Below are 16,637 nucleotides of genomic sequence, written 5' to 3'. Positions count from 1 at the left end.
TGTGGGGCTGGATCCCAGGACGCTGGGATCATGACCTGAGCCAAAGGTAGCCACTTAACTGATGGAGTTACCCAGGCGTCCCAAGCAATGTTTTTTTTTTTAAAGATTGTATTTATTTATTCATGAGACAGAAAGACAGAAGGAGCATGGAGCGGGACAGAGGCAGAGGGAGAAGCAGACAGGGAGCCGGAAGTGACTCCAGGATCATGACCTGAGCCAAAGGCAGACCCTTACCCTACTGAGCCATGGAGGCACCCTTCAACAAATATTTTTTGATATAAATTTATTATTTATCTTTAATTCAAGTAACTACTGTTCTGTGGTTTATCAGGCAACCCTAGTCTACCTGCAAGTTTAGGCTTATGTCTGTTACTCCTGACCCAGTACTACAAGCTTCATTTTCTTCTTCCTCCCTTTCTCTTTGTAACTTTCCGAACCTTGGTTTCCTTTATCCTCAATATATTTCCTTATTTGTTTAAGTATAGAATATAAGGAAAGTGGTTTTTTAGAATTGTTACGAAAAGGAAGTCATAAAGATTTGGTATTTCTTTTTTTTTTTTTTTTTTAAATTTATTTATTTATTTATTTTTTTTTAAAGATTTTATTTATTTATTTGACAGGCAGAAATCACAAGCAGACGGAGAGGCAGGCAGAGAGAGAGGAGGAAGCAGGCTCCCTGCTAAGCAGAGAGCCCGATGCGGGACTTGATCCCAGGACCCTGGGATCATGACCTGAGCCGAAGGCAGCGGCTTAACCCACTGAGCCACCCAGGCGCCCCAGATTTGGTATTTCTACCTTTTATCTTTAGTCTGAGGATATTACTACGAGAGCTTGCTGGTATCTGCATCAGGTTCCTTGGGTTAGTTCCTCACCCTCCTTCCCTTCATTGTGGATACGTTACTTAATTGAAATGTGTTTGTCTTGGATTCAGGGTCCCCCTCCCCATCCTTAACGTGTGTGTGTCTGTGTACACGTGTGTCACATTCACAGAGGCCCCCCAGTTCAGCAGTGTATGGAACAGTATGTTCAGAAAAGTGTCACACACCCCTCCAGTTTTTACCCTCATCCCCACTCGTGTTCGGAAGGTAACCACTTTTATTGGCCTCTGGCTTAACCTTTTGGTTTCTTTGTGTTCAGATGAGCAGATACACGGGTATGTTCTTACTCCCCCATCTTTCTTACACAAGAAATAGCATACTGTAGATACTGTTTTGCGTGTTGCTCTCTTAATCATACATCCTAAAACGGACTCTACATCAATCCGTAGAGGTTTTTTCTGTGGTTTTCCTGTTCTGGTCTCCTAGGACTCCATGGGGCCAAGGTACCATGTCCCCTGTTGGCTCCTTCGGCTTTCCAGTGTTTCACAGCTACAAACACTGCTGTAATGAGTCACCGAGGCGTTATTTGTGCAGATTTTTCTGCACTCTCCGAGGTGTATCTTCAGGGTGAATTCTTAGAAATGAATTTCCTGGGTTTAAAGGAAGCTGTGTGTGTAGTTTCGTTAGAGATTGCAAAAGTCCTTTTCCCTGAACGTCCTGCCAGTTTGAATTCTCTCAGCAGTAAATGAGTTCTTTTTTCCCACAGCCTCACAGATTGAACTTGGTGTTTGATCTTCTCCGTTCTCCTCATTTTATAGATGAGAAATAGATGAAATCTGGTATGCTATTATAGCTGTAATCCACATGTTTCTTATGGAACTATGGCATTTCTTAATCAAATAATCATTTTTTTGTAGACGAAACTGCAAAGGAAATCCGAATTGCTTGGTTGGCATTGGCGAGCATATTTGGTTAGGAGAAATAGATGAAAATAGTTTCCATAACATTGATGATCCCAACTGTGAGAGGAGAAAAAAGGTAAGCCATCCTTTTTTAAGTGATCACTATGGGGTATTCCTCTGGGTTTGTGTTGTTTTGTTTCTCATCTGTAATTAGAAACTATTACTGGTTGGGGGGAGCCCATTGCAGCTTGAGGATAAGCGGTAGAACTTAAACTGCTTGAATTGGGATAGTTCTTAATGGTAATTTTTTTTTTTTTAAGATTTTATTTATATATTTGACAGAGAGAGATCACAAGTAGGCAGAGAGGCAGGCAGAGAGAGAGAGAGGGGGAAGCAGGCTCCTCGCTGAGCAGAGAGCCCAATGCGGGGCTTGATCCCAGGACCCTGAGATCATGACCTGAGCCGAAGGCAGCAGCTTAAACCACTGAGCCACCCAGGCGCCCCTTTAATGGTAATTTTTAAATCTGGTGGCCATGTAATCCAGCAAGCCTTCAGAGGATGGTTGTAGTTTAAATGCTGATTCTGCGGAGGGGAAAAATGCTGATTCTGTGTTGGCTTTCATATTGTGCATTTTATTTTGAACTCGTTTTTAAATGTCTCTTTAGGGGTGCCTGGGTGGCCCAATGGGTTAAAGCCTCTGCTTTCGACTCAGGTCATGATTCCAGGGTCCTGGGGCATCGGGCTCTCTGCTCAGCAGGGAGCCTGCTTCCCCCTCTCTCTCTTTTCTGCCTGCCTCTCTGCCTACTTGTGATCTCTGTCAAATAAATAAATAAAATCTTAAAAAAAAAAAAAGTCTCTTTAAAGAAGTGGTAAATCAAGGAAACAAGCAAGCTCCCATAGTGCTATTATTACCATGCTTTCTTGGGGGTGTGGGTTTGTGTTTTTTTTGTTTTTTTTGTTTTTTTTACAATAAGATTTTATTTATTTATTTATTTATTTATTTGACACAGAGAAAGAGATCATAAGTAGGCAGAGAGGTAGGCAGAGAAAGGGAGATGCAGGCTCCCTGCTGAGCAGAGAGCCCAATGTGGGGCTCGATCCCAGAACCCTGAGATCATGACCTGGGCCGAAGGCAGAAGCTTAACCCATTGAGCTACCCAGGCACCCCTTGGGCTTGTATTTTTATATATTGTACGTGTAACCAGTAGTTTTACTTTTTTAAAAATACACATTAAGATTTTCTTTTTTTTTTTTTTTTTTTTTTTAAAGATTTATTTATTTATTAGAGAGTGAGAGAGGAAGGGAAGCAGGCTCCTTGCTGAGCAGAGAGCCCAATGTGGGACTCGATCCCAGGACCCTGAGATCATGACCTGAGCCGAAGGCAGCGGCTTAACCCACTGAGCCACCCAGGCGCCCTTTAAGATTTTCTAAGCAAAAAGCCTGGTGCTCACAAAATAGCTATATAAGATATTCCATGTATTAAAAAGAATGATTCTTTGTAAGTTCAGGAATCTGCAGTTTTTGGAAAAAGTTGTATGTTGCCAGTTCCCCCTGCTCCATTTCTCCCTGATCTATATGATAGAAAGGAACTTTTGTGGACATTTTACTTTGTCGTTGTCCTAATGTTGACAGTTTGAGGATTATAGCAGATGAATACCCTATGTACACAGGTTCAGAACGGATCTGGCCCGGAGCCTGTCATTTCAATTTTAGATGTAAGGGGCCAGAGAAGACTAGAAGACCAGGGATGAGCTGTCCTATGTCTTCTCCACTCCTGTAGCCAACCCAGATGGGGCTTTCATGAAAGTACCTGTGGCCAAGAGAGCCTTATGTGGTTATGCCATGTTGGTTGGTGGTGGAAACAGATTTTTTTTTTTTTATCTGAAATTTAAAAAATAATTCCTCTTGTACTTTTTTTGTGTAAAGGGAAATTGATTTTGTAATTGCAAATTTTGTATTTTTGTAGAACTCATTTGTGGGCCTCACTAACCTTGGCGCTACTTGTTACGTCAACACATTTCTTCAAGTATGGTTTCTCAACTTGGAGCTGCGGCAAGCACTATACTTATGTCCAAGCACCTGTAAGGACTACATGATGGAAGATGGTATCCAAGAAGAGAAAGGTTAGTGGGATGGCCGTGGGGCTGGCTCCCTTCACAGCATGTTGCCAGCTAGAACACTTTGTAAACCCTGGAAACTAACTTCTGAGGACTTGTTATGTGCTGGGCATGGTAGGCGGTCAGTCCTTCGTAAATACTGTCAGGATTCATAATGTCCCTTTTTTCTGTAAATCTATTATTTAGGCACTGAAATGGCTCATATTCAAGTGAAAGAAATCCATTCGATTATTTCTTCTAGATTACATCTACAGTTTCTCCATGTAATACACTGTGATTGTTGCCCATTAATTTGTAGCGATTGATAAAAATCAAGTCAATAAAGCAGAGACAGCATTACTCTTTTCCCTAGCTTGGGAGACTTAATACTTCATTGTAACCACAAGCAATCTTTTTGTCCTGATTCCCAAATACACCAGCTTCATTGATACCCTCTAAATTTAAGGTGAAATTTACTAACCTTGGCAAAATCAGTCACCAATAGCAGCTATAGTCCTTTAGGGGTTTTTTGTTTTTTGTTTTGTTTTTGACTCAGAGACAAAGAGATCACAAGTAGGCAGAGAGGTAGGGAGAGGGAGAAGCAGGCCTCCCGCTGAGCAGAGAGCCCGATGTGGGGCACGATCCCAGGACCCTGAGCCACCCAGGTGCCCCCATTTAGGGTTTTTAGACAGAATCAGTTTCAAACTTCCTACTGGAATTATTTAGTTTATTTCATGTAGAGTATGTGGATGATTATTCCTGATTGATACTATTTTCTATTTAGAGATGGACTACTAGAGGCTGCTTTCTCTTTAAGATGGAACTTTCATGGAACAGACCAGATTTTTCTCGTTCTCAAAGCTGGGGGTTGGAGGGCAGTGAATGTCTGAGATTACATAGATCAGAGCTCCAAGTTGGAAACTTCAACTCTTGCTCCCACCTGTAAATCTTGTGCTGTGTTTTATGTGATGAGGTTTGGGCACATGCTCATGTCTTCGACTCTGGGAGGGAATAGAGGATTTGTAAGCCTGGTATCTTCTGGCAGCCCTGCACACAATGGGTATTGATTGCTTTAGAGTCTTGGTCCTTGTTAACAGTAATCTTTGCTTCAAAACACAGTGCTTAAGGGGCAACCTGGCTGGCTCAGTTGGTAGAGCATGCGATTCTTGATCTCGAGGTTGTTGAGTTAGATCACCACGTTGGGCATGGAGCCTACTTAAAATAAGAAAAAAAACCCACAGGGCTTAAATTCTTTTCCTACCCTTCTCTTACAAATTTTTAAGATTATTTCCCCAAAACTTTATTTTTATAGTTCAGAATATTTAAATTTAGATTAATAGTGTATTAAGTATTTAAAGTAATATTATATATAAAGGATGGTTAATGTAAAATGGTTCTTTTTTATTTTTAGCATTATCTTGCTAAAGAATAAATTTACCAGTGAGATGACAATTTCACAAGTGAAATTGTTTTATAAAAACTGTTTTATAAAATGATGTGTCATGGCCTCTTTTGGGTATTGTGGTTTTAACAATATCCTTAAAAAGATGCGTGGGTTTTTTTTTTTTAAATTTCTAAGTACATGAATTTTTATATTTTACCACAGTTGTTCCTCACCTGTTCTCTGATGAGAGTGTACATTTCTGCTGCTATTTTAATAGGCAGGGTAAAAGGAGTGCAAAGGCTTTGTGTTGGATATGATGGGATCTGGGTTCTGCTTCTAGTTTAGTCACTCCCTTATTTTACAGATTGGAAAGCCCCGGGCACCTGGAGGGGTGTGCAGTTGGTTAAGCTTCTGTCTCTTGGTTTTTGCTCAAGTTGTAATCTCAGGCTCATGAGATCAAGCCCCACATCAGTTTCCATGCTTAGCTTGAAGTCAGCTTGAGATTCTCTCCCCCATCCCTCTGCCCCTCCTGCCCATGCTCTGTCTCTCTCACTTTCTCTAAAATCTTTTTTTTTTTTTTAAGGAAAGACAGCAGAGGAGAAGTTACTTTATTATTTTTTATTTTGAGAACAAGAACGTGCAAGAGCAGAGAGAAGCAGGGAGAGAGAAAGGCTCTCAGGCAGACTTCACGCTAAGTGCAGAGCCATCCTTGGGGCTCAGTCGTAGGACCCCAAGAGCCAAAATCAAGAGTTGCAGCCTCGACCAACTAAGCCACTCAGGTGTCCCAGAAGAGGAGTTACTTTGGAATTAATAAGTGTGAAGTATCTAACCTATAGGATAAGAGAGTTGGAGTAGACCTAAACTTACCTGAATACCTTTCAGTGGACTGCAAAGCCTTTGCACCCCAGGAAGTAAGATTTTTACATTTGTTTTATAAATGAAATGTTGACTTCCTAAAAGTCACAGTTGGTAGTAAAGAGATAAACCATTCAGAGTCCAAATAGGAGACAGAAATGACACAGTAATTTGAACAGAAAGAATAGGGAATTATTTCTGTTTTATACATCTATATTAAGGGTTTTTCATGGTGAATTCGTATTTCGATTTCGCCAACTGGACTCCGTGTAGATGATCCTGATGTTGTTGGCAACATCCAGAGCATCACAGTGAGGAGCCAGCTGAATATATGCTTCCTTACCTGCATCAAACCTGATCATGGTGTTGACCTTGGCCACATCAGTGTCGGAGAGCTTCTTCACGGCCTGTTTGATCTGGTGCTTGTTGGTCTTGACATCCACAGTGAACGCAAGTGTGGTGTTGTCTTCTGTTTTCTTCATGGCTGACTAAGTGGTCGGGGGAACTTGATGGCATAGCGGTCAAGCTTGCTTCTCCTGGGGGCGCTCTTTTATATCCTACAAGATAGACTTTAATTTTTAAAACATACATATATTATTGGGAGGCTTTTGGGAAGGGATTTTTAAAAAATTATAGTTGACAATCTATCAGGTGTACAGCATAGTGATTTAACAATTATATATGTTATGAGCTATTCACCAAGAATAGGAAATTAGAGTAATGGTGGGAGTGGTTAGTAAGAATTAAAGAGGACTTGAAAAACTATAGGACTAGCAGATGTAGGGAACAGCCACTACCCTCGGGGCAAAAATGCACACCCCAGGAGGACTCTTCACTCACACACACACACACACACACACACACACACACCCCACCTCAGCACCCCCCGCTGCCCCGGCCTGAAATCTGGACTTCTGCAGAGTGTCCTGTGCAGGCTCACTAGATGCCTGAGAAGGTGCCGAGTTGCTTCCTCAGTAGGGACCCCAACTTCAAACTGTCTACAGGGAAATCCAGGGCCTCAGAAACCTCTGTGAAGTCGTCTAAGAGGGCACCTAAGAGGTCATTCACATAGTGGTTTTTCAAGAGGAGGTGCCTCAGGGGAGGCGGCCTTCGGTGGTGACTGCCAGAGGAGGCGCTGCAGGAAGCTGCAGGGTTGACTGCAGGAGCTGGTGGGGCAGGCACGACTGGACCCTCCAGTGCCCTCTGCTGTCAGCACTTCACCTTGCGTGGGCTGGTGAAGGAGAGACGTTAGCCTGGCTGATCCTTGTCACAGAGCCGGCAGCGCAGGGTAGTGACTGCACAGAAGATGATGCTCAAGTCTTTGGGGCTTTTGAGATCCACTTTTCCTATTTAAGATACTTTCCTGACTCAATAAACTCTAAAATTCTAGCATTTTAAAATGCATCATTATATTCATTCCAGTTTGAATCCTGTCACTTGCTTAATTCATGGCAAGTTTACATTAATGAGATTGTATTAAAATATCTGGCCATCTTATGTGAATGGTAAATACAGTCTGTGGTTTTCATATTGGACTGAACTTTTCAGTGGTGATTTGACCACTAGAAAACTATGGTCGTGGTTGCTGTTGGGATGTACATGTAACTCTTCCCTTTATGGGATGTGTATGGATAGCCACGGCAGCTTCCTTACTTCCAAACAGATGTGATTACTAATTTGTTTCTATTAAATTCTTAGAACTATCATAAAACACTAATATTCTATAAAGTTAAGGGTGCTTCATTTGTTTTCATGTAAAGAAGTACATATTTTAAAGAAAAGTAGCACTTTGCTAAAAACAACGTATTTTTTCAATAGATTATGAGCCTCAGACAATTTGTGAGCATCTTCAGTATTTGTTTGCCTTGTTGCAAAACAGTAACAGGCGATACATTGATCCATCGGGATTTGTTAAAGCCTTGGGCTTGGACACAGGGCAACAGCAGGTAAGAACCTTTAAATTCTATATTTTTTAAAGGTTTATTTATTTATTTGTGAGAAAAAGAGCACAGTTGGGGGTGAGAGGCAGAGGGAAAAGGAGAGAGAGAGAGCGAATCCTCAGACAGACTGCCCACCGAAAGCGGAGCCCGATTGGGCCCTGAGATCATGCCCACCGAAATCAAGAGCCAGACACTTAACTGACTGAGCCACCCGGGTGCCCCGGAACCTTTTAAGTTTTTTTTAAATATAAAAAGATATCTAAGCGTTCTTTAGAATGTTCGTAGGAGGAAGTGAAGTAAAATGCTTCTTAATTTTTTTAAAAATTTATTTATTTGTCAGAGAGCGGGCACACAGGCAGGCAGAGTGGCAGGCAGAGGGAGAAGCAGGCTCCCCGCCGAGCAAGGAGCCCGATGTGGGACTCGATCCCAGGATGCTGGGATCATGACCTGAGCCGAAGGCAGCTGCTTAACCAACCGAGCCACCCGGGCATCCCATAAAATGCTTTGTAAAAATTAACTTTTTCCTTTTCTTTTTTAAAGATTTTATTTGAGAGAGAGTATGAGAGGGGAGAGGGTCAGAAGGAGAAGCAGACTCCTCACTGAGAAGGGAGCCCAGTGTGGGACTCGATCCTGGGACTCCAGGACCATACTTGAGCTGAAGACAGTCCTTCAACTGAGCCACCTGGGCGCCTCCCCAAAATTAACTTTTTTCTGTTTTGAATTAGAGCATTTATTTAACTGTCCAGCATGTTACCCATTTACCTTGGTCCTATTTCTGACAACTCATATGTTGGTACTTATTTGAAGATGCGAACTTCAAAACGCGAACATTTCACTCACTTATCGCTGTTTGTATCCGAAGTTGAAAAGCAAGGTACGATTTTTCTTTTTACTAACCCAAACTTGTATTGTAGGATGCCCAAGAATTTTCAAAGCTCTTCATGTCTCTGTTGGAAGACACTCTGTCTAAACAAAAGAATCCAGATGTGCGGAACATTGTCCAGCAGCAGTTCTGTGGAGAATATGCTTACGTAACCGTGTAAGTGTGTGGCAGCTTTCCCCACAGCACGTTGTCTTCTGAGACGGTTACTCACACGTCATCTCATTTTCAGTTCAGTTCCAAGTTATGGCTTTCATGGGCCAGCATGGGGCCAGTAGTATTTGTAGTGTAATTCATTTTCATGGGAACATATAAACAGTGGACATGCAAAAGTACAGTTGAATCCGTTCAGAGGACGAGTGCCCCGTGTGATTGAGTTCTCACTGCGTAGTGGATGTCGATGCTGTGCACTCAGAGACAAGAGTGGAGCCAGCAGGGTACTGAGTGAACGTAAAACGCCTCTTGAAATTGTTCCTGATCATAAACTACATGCCTCACCAATCACTTCCTGGTTTGTTTTTTTTTTTTTTAATATTTATTTATTTATTTATTTTAAAGAAAGAATTTATTTATTTATTTGATAGACAGAGATCACAAGTAGGCAGAGAGGCAGACAGAGAGAGAGGAGGAAGTAGGCTCCCTACTGAGCAGAGAGGATGATGTGGGGTTCCATCCCAGGACCCTGGGCTCATGACCTGAGCCAAAGGCAGAGGCTTTAACCCACTGAGCCACCCAGGTGCCCCCTGTTTTTTATTTTTAATATATAGTGTAAATAATTTCCATGACCGAAAACCAAGGGAAAATAAATGCTTCCCATAGTTTTAGAGTGTGATATAATGGAACTTCATTGTTTTTCTACTCTGATCTTAATTTTACCGCTCTGTTTTATTACAGTTGCAATCAGTGTGGCAGAGAGTCTAAGCTTTTATCAAAGTTTTATGAACTGGAGTTAAATATCCAAGGCCACAAGCAGTTAACAGATTGCATCTCAGAATTTTTGAAGGTATTCGAACTTTGGCGTATATGTTGTTTCTGCTCATTAACCAGTAAATACTATTCTGAACGTGTTTTTTGATTTAATGGGTAAATTCTTTAATAGCCTTTTTCATATATGAAGTGTCTCTGTTTCTGAAATGATCTGGAAGAAACTGTAAATTTTAAAGTGCTGAAGCAGACTGTGTGTTAAAATAATTTGGGGCTCTTTCAGTTATTTTACATGTAAAGTTCTGTGTTAAAACTTGGATGATTAGGGGTGGTGGAGTGTTTGAGGAAATCTGAGCTCTACAATCCAGTTAAATTGCCTTTTCATTTAAGGAGAACTACAAGGTGTGGAATGCAATTTTTTTTTTTTTTTTTTTTTTTTTTTAAACATCACTCTGGTCATTCTTCAGCCCCTCCACTCCGGATTTGTTCTTGCTGTGTATGTAGATGTGTATGTAGATGCATGTGGAGGGACGGGAGTGGCTCCCTTTCCTTCTGAGTTGGGAAAGCTACTTGGGGAAACTTTTGTTACCAAGTGAGAACAAGCACATGGTATCATAGACAAGCTTACGCTATAGCTTCCTTTCTTAAGATATTTTTGTACCTTTTTTCCTTTCTTAGCACAACTCTTAGCCTACTTCAGATACTTCCTGAATTCATTCAGCTAGTTACTGGTTGAGTGCTTAACTGCACACTGATTTGGTATTTGGGGATAACCCTAGTGGGCAAAACCGGAAACTTTTGCCTTGTAATGTTAGTGGTGTGGGGACTGGGGAACGACCGTAAAATATGTAATGTGTCACCTAGAGCAAGTACTGCGGAGAATAATCTGGGAAGGGGACGGAAGATGTGGTAGGGATGAGAGTGGGGTTGGTTGCTGTTAGAAATAAAATGATTGAAGGTGAAGGAGTGAGCCATGGAGGAAATGGGCAGAAGTGCAGAGCTTGAAACAACAAGAAAGTGCCTGGTGGTTTGAGGAACAACAAGGTCACTGTGGCTGAAGTGGACAAGCAAAGGGGGGAAGGATGTTGTAGAGGTAACTAAGGAACATGTCCAGTAGAGCCTGGTGGGCCTTGGCCAGAGACTTGACTTTGAGTGTGGGGAGATGTCATCGGGGGTAGTAAGCTTAGAATTGTGATCTGTTTGAACAGGACAGATCTGGGTACTGTCTTGTTTGGATTTTCGATATATTTTCAAAGTGGAGCTGATAGAGTTTGCTGACTGGACCTGGAGAAAAAGGAAGGAGTCAAGGATTGCTAAGTTTTGGCCTGAGTGCCAGGTAGGATGGAGTTGCCAGAATTGCTCTGGGAGGTGCTGTGGGAGGAATGGGCTAGGGAGAGGGATTGGGAGTTTACTTTGGGGTGTGTTAGATTTGAGGCGTGTGGTTCGGGGTTTTGGGGGCTGGTTGAAATCAGGACTGCGAGACGAGGACCAAGGACCGAGTCTTTGGACATTCAGACACAGGGACTCAAGGAGGTAGGAGGAGCTAGCAAATGATGCTGAGCAGAAGGACCGGCCAGTAAGTTAGGACACAACAGGAAAAATTTAAAACCACCAAGCTATACCACTGAATTTCCTGAGGTCTTTTAAATTTATCCCATCAGCATGATTCAGCAATTTTAATTCTGTATGTGACTCGTGTGTGTGTCTGTGTATGATTTTGTATATATGATCTATGTAGTTCTGTATTCTGGTGCCCATATGTAATTTCCACCATTTTCCACTGTTCTTAATTTGGTTGCGTCAAGTGCTTATTTATGATTTTTTATTTTTGAGAAGTACTTTTAAAAATCACACATTTGGGAAAGAGCCCCAACAATTTTAAATCACTGTATGCAAATTAATATCACTTTTAAGTAGTGCCTTCTAACTTGGGTGTCTTTCACTACTTAGAGTGGCTCGATCTTCAACAGGTTGCGAGGGCTGTTACTTAAAATGAAATTATGCTGTACAATCAGACATTTGATTACTTAAAAAAAAGCTTTCTGTCTTCTAATATTTTTAAAGTAATGTCTTATTTCTGATCAGGAAGAAAAATTAGAGGGAGACAATCGATACTTTTGTGAAAACTGTCAAAGTAAACAGAATGCCACAAGGAAGATCAGGCTCCTGAGCCTTCCCTGCACCCTGAACTTACAGCTGATGCGTTTTGTCTTCGACAGGTAAATATGTATGAGGAGCAGTGTTTGCTGCTCGTCGTGGACTAATGCGTACAGATTTTACCATAGACAGATAATAGCCTCTCCAATTTGAAACTCAATATTTGGGAATGACAGTTGTAGTTGGGACCTGCCCTTTTGAAATGCCAATAATGGCCGGTTTTATCACAAAATTCTTACGGAAGCCAGCCATATCTGAGGAAGAACTAGGAAAGTAGGAAACCCTTATTTTTACTCTATTAATGATTAAACACTGCAAAGGAAAACAAACATAGGTTAAGAACTGAATTATCTTGATGTTCTGTATTTTTGAAAAAGAACTAGAGTAAATTTCTACTTATTACAGTCTTCCAACCTTCCCAACCCCCATGGGAATATATCTTTGATTGTGTAATTAAAGGAAATATGTGCACATGCGCATTACTTCTATGAAGCGGGAGCATCTATATAGCTCTCTTTTGTGATTATATTAAAACTTCTGAAAGTAAGTGTGGAATCAACATTTTAAATTCATACTTTTAGCCTATTTTTTTCCCCCAATTATAAGACTTCTTATAATTTATGTTGACTTCTAATCATACAAGTTTTTGAGCAAGATTGTTGAGTGCAACTTACCTAGGTACCATTGAGTTTATTAAAATAGCTGGTAGAGCTTATACATTGTTTTATGATTGTTTTAAATATAAATATAATTAGCTTTCCTCTTGGTTAGGCAAACTGGACATAAGAAAAAGCTGAATACCTACATTGGCTTCTCAGAAATTTTGGATATGGAGCCTTATGTGGAACATAAAGGTAATATTTTTACCGAGCAGTGGTAATTATAATGCCCAGAGACTGTAACTTGTGGTCAGCTTGTGATGCATACAGAATAGCATTTCATGACTATACTTTGCTAACCTCTATCTGGGAATAAAGGCTTTTTAGGCAAGTCGAGATGTTACTTCCATTTTCCATGAGTAAGTACACCACAGGGATTACATGGTTCATCAATATCTACAAAAGAATAAAAAGGGGAGACGGTGTTTTACTCTCTGAACCCACGCGGGGTACCTTAGTATCAATGCCATGTCTGCAATCCCTCATAAAATTAAGTCTGTCTGAGCTGCCTCCAGGTTTTTTAAAAATCTTACCAAAACCATTGGGTGGCATAATTCCAATATTGATACTGTAGGTCTTCCTATCTGTGATGACTGATGAGTTCTAGGAAACTTATGCTATGACATAGTTTTGAGAAGAAGTAATTTACTGCCTTTTCCTTTTGGGGGTCATCGCCTCACTCCACAGGATGGTACCTGAAAGAGAAAAGAATCTGACCCTTTTGTTTCTCTTCCCCTGACTGGAGGGGACTGCTTCCCGTCCTTTCTCGGATCGATCTTATTTATTAAATTGTTAATATAGAAATTTGATCATAATTTTTGTCTCTTGCCACAAAAGCTTCTAGAGGCGACTTACAATAGAAACAAGCCCTAAAAACCTTTGAAAGAAGCCATCGGGGAGGTTGGGGAATGAGCTTTAAAAACGTGTGGTCTGTCAGTGCCACGGTTTCAGATTTGTACTCAGTGGAGGAGGAAACAAGCTGGAGACCTTGCTCTTGGACTTGGTCTTTGTTTTGTTTGACTGAATGAATATAACTGTAGTTCACCGTGTGTGGTGATTTGCTTCCTGCTTAAGTTGTTAGGTAATTGTTTGAAATTAGAGATGTCTGATAGCCTAGTGGTGTCTCAGGGGTCAGAAACATAGGTATAAAATTGGCACTTTTCTTGACGCCACTGCATGACTTTGCATAGTTCTTATCGTTACTAAGCTTATTTTGTATTTGTCCAGTTTATACGGTAAGGAAGACGAGACGATTAGGAAGTAGACTTGGTAGGTCAAAAAAACCTGTAGAAATAGCTAAATTTAGTGTGTTGATTAAATGTAATAAGCTTTTATTTTATTTTTATTTTTAATAATTTGTTGAAAGATTTTATTTTTAGAGGGAGAGAGCTTTCATGGGTTGGGAAGGGCAGAGAGGGAGAGAGAGAGAGACACGGGGTTCATTCCCAAAACCCTGAGATCATGACCTGAGCCAGAATCTTGAGTTGGACGCTCCAACTGACTGAGCCAACCAGGCACCCTTAAGATTTTATTTTTGAGTAATCTCTATACCCAGTGTAGGGCAGAGAGCGTGATTCTTGATCTTGGGGTAACGCGTTTCATTGGGTGTGGAGCCTACTTAATTAGAAACAAAAACGGGGGCGCCGGGGTGGCTCAGTGGGTTAAAGCCTCTGCTTTCGGCTCAGGTCATGATCCCAGTGTCCTGGGATCGAGCCCCACATCGGGCTCTCTGCTCAGCAGGGAGCCTGCTTCCTCCTCTCTTTCTGTCTGCCTCTCTGCCTACTTGTGATCTCTGTCTGTCAAATAAATAAATAAATCTTTAAAAAAAAATAAAAAGAAGAGAAAAGAAACAAAAACAGGGGCGCCTGGGTGGCTCATTCGGTTAAGCATCTGCCTTCGTCTCAGGTCATGATTCCCGGGGTCCTGGAATCGAGTCCCACATCAGGCTTCTTGCTCAAGGGGGAGCAAATAAAACTACCAGAATTCTGAAGTTGTTAGTATAACGAATGGATGAGCATGAATTCAGGTGAACAGTGGTATCGTGATATGAAAATGTCTCTGTTGTCTCTTGGTAATACAGTTGTGGTTACTGCTTCCATTTGTTTGGCTTATTGTGATCATTTAACTTAGGAAATACCATGAGGAACTCATATTGTCGGCGCTCTTTCCTACTTGTCTGCTTCAGTGGTCTTGTCTTCACCCTCCCGCAACCACCCACAGGGTTGGGGGCGGGGGAGGCACACACTCCCTTATCCTGCCATTGTCTGCACCATATATGTCGCTCTACCCATTTATCCTACTTTTTATAATAAAATGTAATGCATTCATAAGAGTCCAAAATACAAACATGTGTGGCTTGCAGAATTCTTTCAAAGTGGACATCTGCATAAGCAACATCCAGCTCAAGAAACAGAACTTTCCTATGACCCCAAAGTCTCTTTTGTGTCCCTCCCAGTAACAGATGCTTCCCCCTGCCCCGCCCTATCATAGGCTCTAATCTGGCTTTTATGGCAGTCTCTTCTGTTATTTTTATTAATTTTATTTATTTGCTTGCTTGCTTGGTTTAGTGTTTGACGATGTAAGTTTCCATCCCTAAACATCAGAGTTGAGATTCCCTTTTTCCTTCTGGGATGGTGCTGGGTGAAACCTAACCCAGGACAAGGTCTTGCACTGTCCCCCTCCTCTGCTCCATCATCTGGCTGATGGTTGAAGGTAGCTGGAGAAAAACACCATCCTAGCTGTGTGTTTGCTTACCTCTCAGACTTCTTATATTGAGGAATTTCAGATTTATACCAAAAAAATTGAATTCTGATCTATATCTTTTAACTGCATCAGTTAGTCCAGTTACCCTTAAGGTAAGTACTGATACTTCCTCTGATTCAAATCTGCGTCACTTTCTTTGGTTTTCTTTTACTTGAATAGATTTTCAAGCTTCTCATTTCTTGAAACATAGAAAGCCTAGTTTCGTAATCCCTGACTGATGTTAGAATATTGTGCAGCCTAATTTTTGCTGTCTGGGTGGGTTCTTTTAATGTTGCCGTGTTTCTTCTGTATTTGGTTATCTTCGATTGTGTGTTGGTCATTGCCCCTGGAATTTTCTTTGCGGCGGGGGGGTAAAGATTTTATTTGAATAAAAAGGAGGGAGAGCGAGAATGAGCAGTGGGGAGGTGCAGAGCTGGAGAGGGAGAAGCAGACTCCCTGCTGAGCAGGAAGCCCTGTGTGATGCTTGGTCCTAGTACCTGAGCTGAAGGCGGATACCCAACCGACTGAGCCACCCGGGTGTCCATATCTGAGTATTTTTTTAAATTATTTTCAGCTAGGGTCGTCAGGTGGGTGTTAATCTGTGTTACTGAATCCCCCACTGAGCTGAAAGAATGCAGAGACTTTCTCCTTTTACTCAGCTGCTATAGCCCTGTGTTCCTAAAAGTGTGCAGCATGTTTGTTGAATGGGTGATTGGCTCTGCCTTGTGACTCACTTCTTGCAGTTTGAAGGAAGTTACAGTGATGAAATCGTCAAGGATATGTGCAAAGACTATTCTGCCAAAAAGGTAGTAATTATTGTTTAACTTTAATAAAAGGTACTGGTTTAAATGTCCAATATGGGAGTGGTTCGATGTATTATACCTTATGATATGTTCCAGAAGAACATTTAAGGATGTAGAAAGATGTTAATGATTTGTTAGCACCTGTGGGTTTCGGTATTAATAGTGCAATTAGTAGTGTTAATTTATTATTAGAGTATTAATAGTGGTTACATCTGTATTGTAGGGTTGCTAATGAATTTATTTGGTTTCTGATTTTTAATGTGTAGAAGTGATGTTTTCCAGTACATATGTAATTTCCCCACTGTAACTAGTTAAAAGATTTTTTTCAACTTGTATCTGAAAATGTCAGTATTCATTCATTTGCTGGTATCTTGATGTATGGGTAAAGTCTTCTCTTGCATAAACCACATGCATAATATATAGGCTGTGACTTGTTTTTGGTTATTTAAAGTGAAATGGGAATTTAAAAATACTTAC

The 16,637-nt window shown here is 41.1% G+C and overlaps 1 protein-coding gene across 7 annotated transcripts in view; it reads left to right on the top strand.

Moving 5' to 3' along the window:
* The window catches only part of USP48 (ubiquitin specific peptidase 48), a 94,605-nt gene that overhangs the window by 26,531 nt on the left and 51,437 nt on the right, over nucleotides 1-16,637 (top strand). For all 7 annotated transcript variants that reach the window (XM_059135079.1, XM_059135081.1, XM_059135080.1 and 4 more), the window contains exons 2-8: nucleotides 1,736-1,856; nucleotides 3,687-3,843; nucleotides 7,874-8,001; nucleotides 8,910-9,034; nucleotides 9,770-9,878; nucleotides 11,885-12,018; nucleotides 12,728-12,810. In XM_059135079.1, coding sequence (XP_058991062.1) covers nucleotides 1,736-1,856; nucleotides 3,687-3,843; nucleotides 7,874-8,001; nucleotides 8,910-9,034; nucleotides 9,770-9,878; nucleotides 11,885-12,018; nucleotides 12,728-12,810 — 857 coding nt within the window. The remainder of the gene's footprint in view (nucleotides 1-1,735; nucleotides 1,857-3,686; nucleotides 3,844-7,873; nucleotides 8,002-8,909; nucleotides 9,035-9,769; nucleotides 9,879-11,884; nucleotides 12,019-12,727; nucleotides 12,811-16,637) is intronic.

The sequence above is a fragment of the Mustela lutreola genome, chromosome 10 (assembly GCF_030435805.1).
Source record: "Mustela lutreola isolate mMusLut2 chromosome 10, mMusLut2.pri, whole genome shotgun sequence".
Classification (NCBI taxonomy): Eukaryota; Metazoa; Chordata; class Mammalia; order Carnivora; family Mustelidae; genus Mustela; species Mustela lutreola.
Note: the sequence above shows the minus strand (reverse complement) of the source record. Positions and strands in the feature narration are given on the sequence as shown.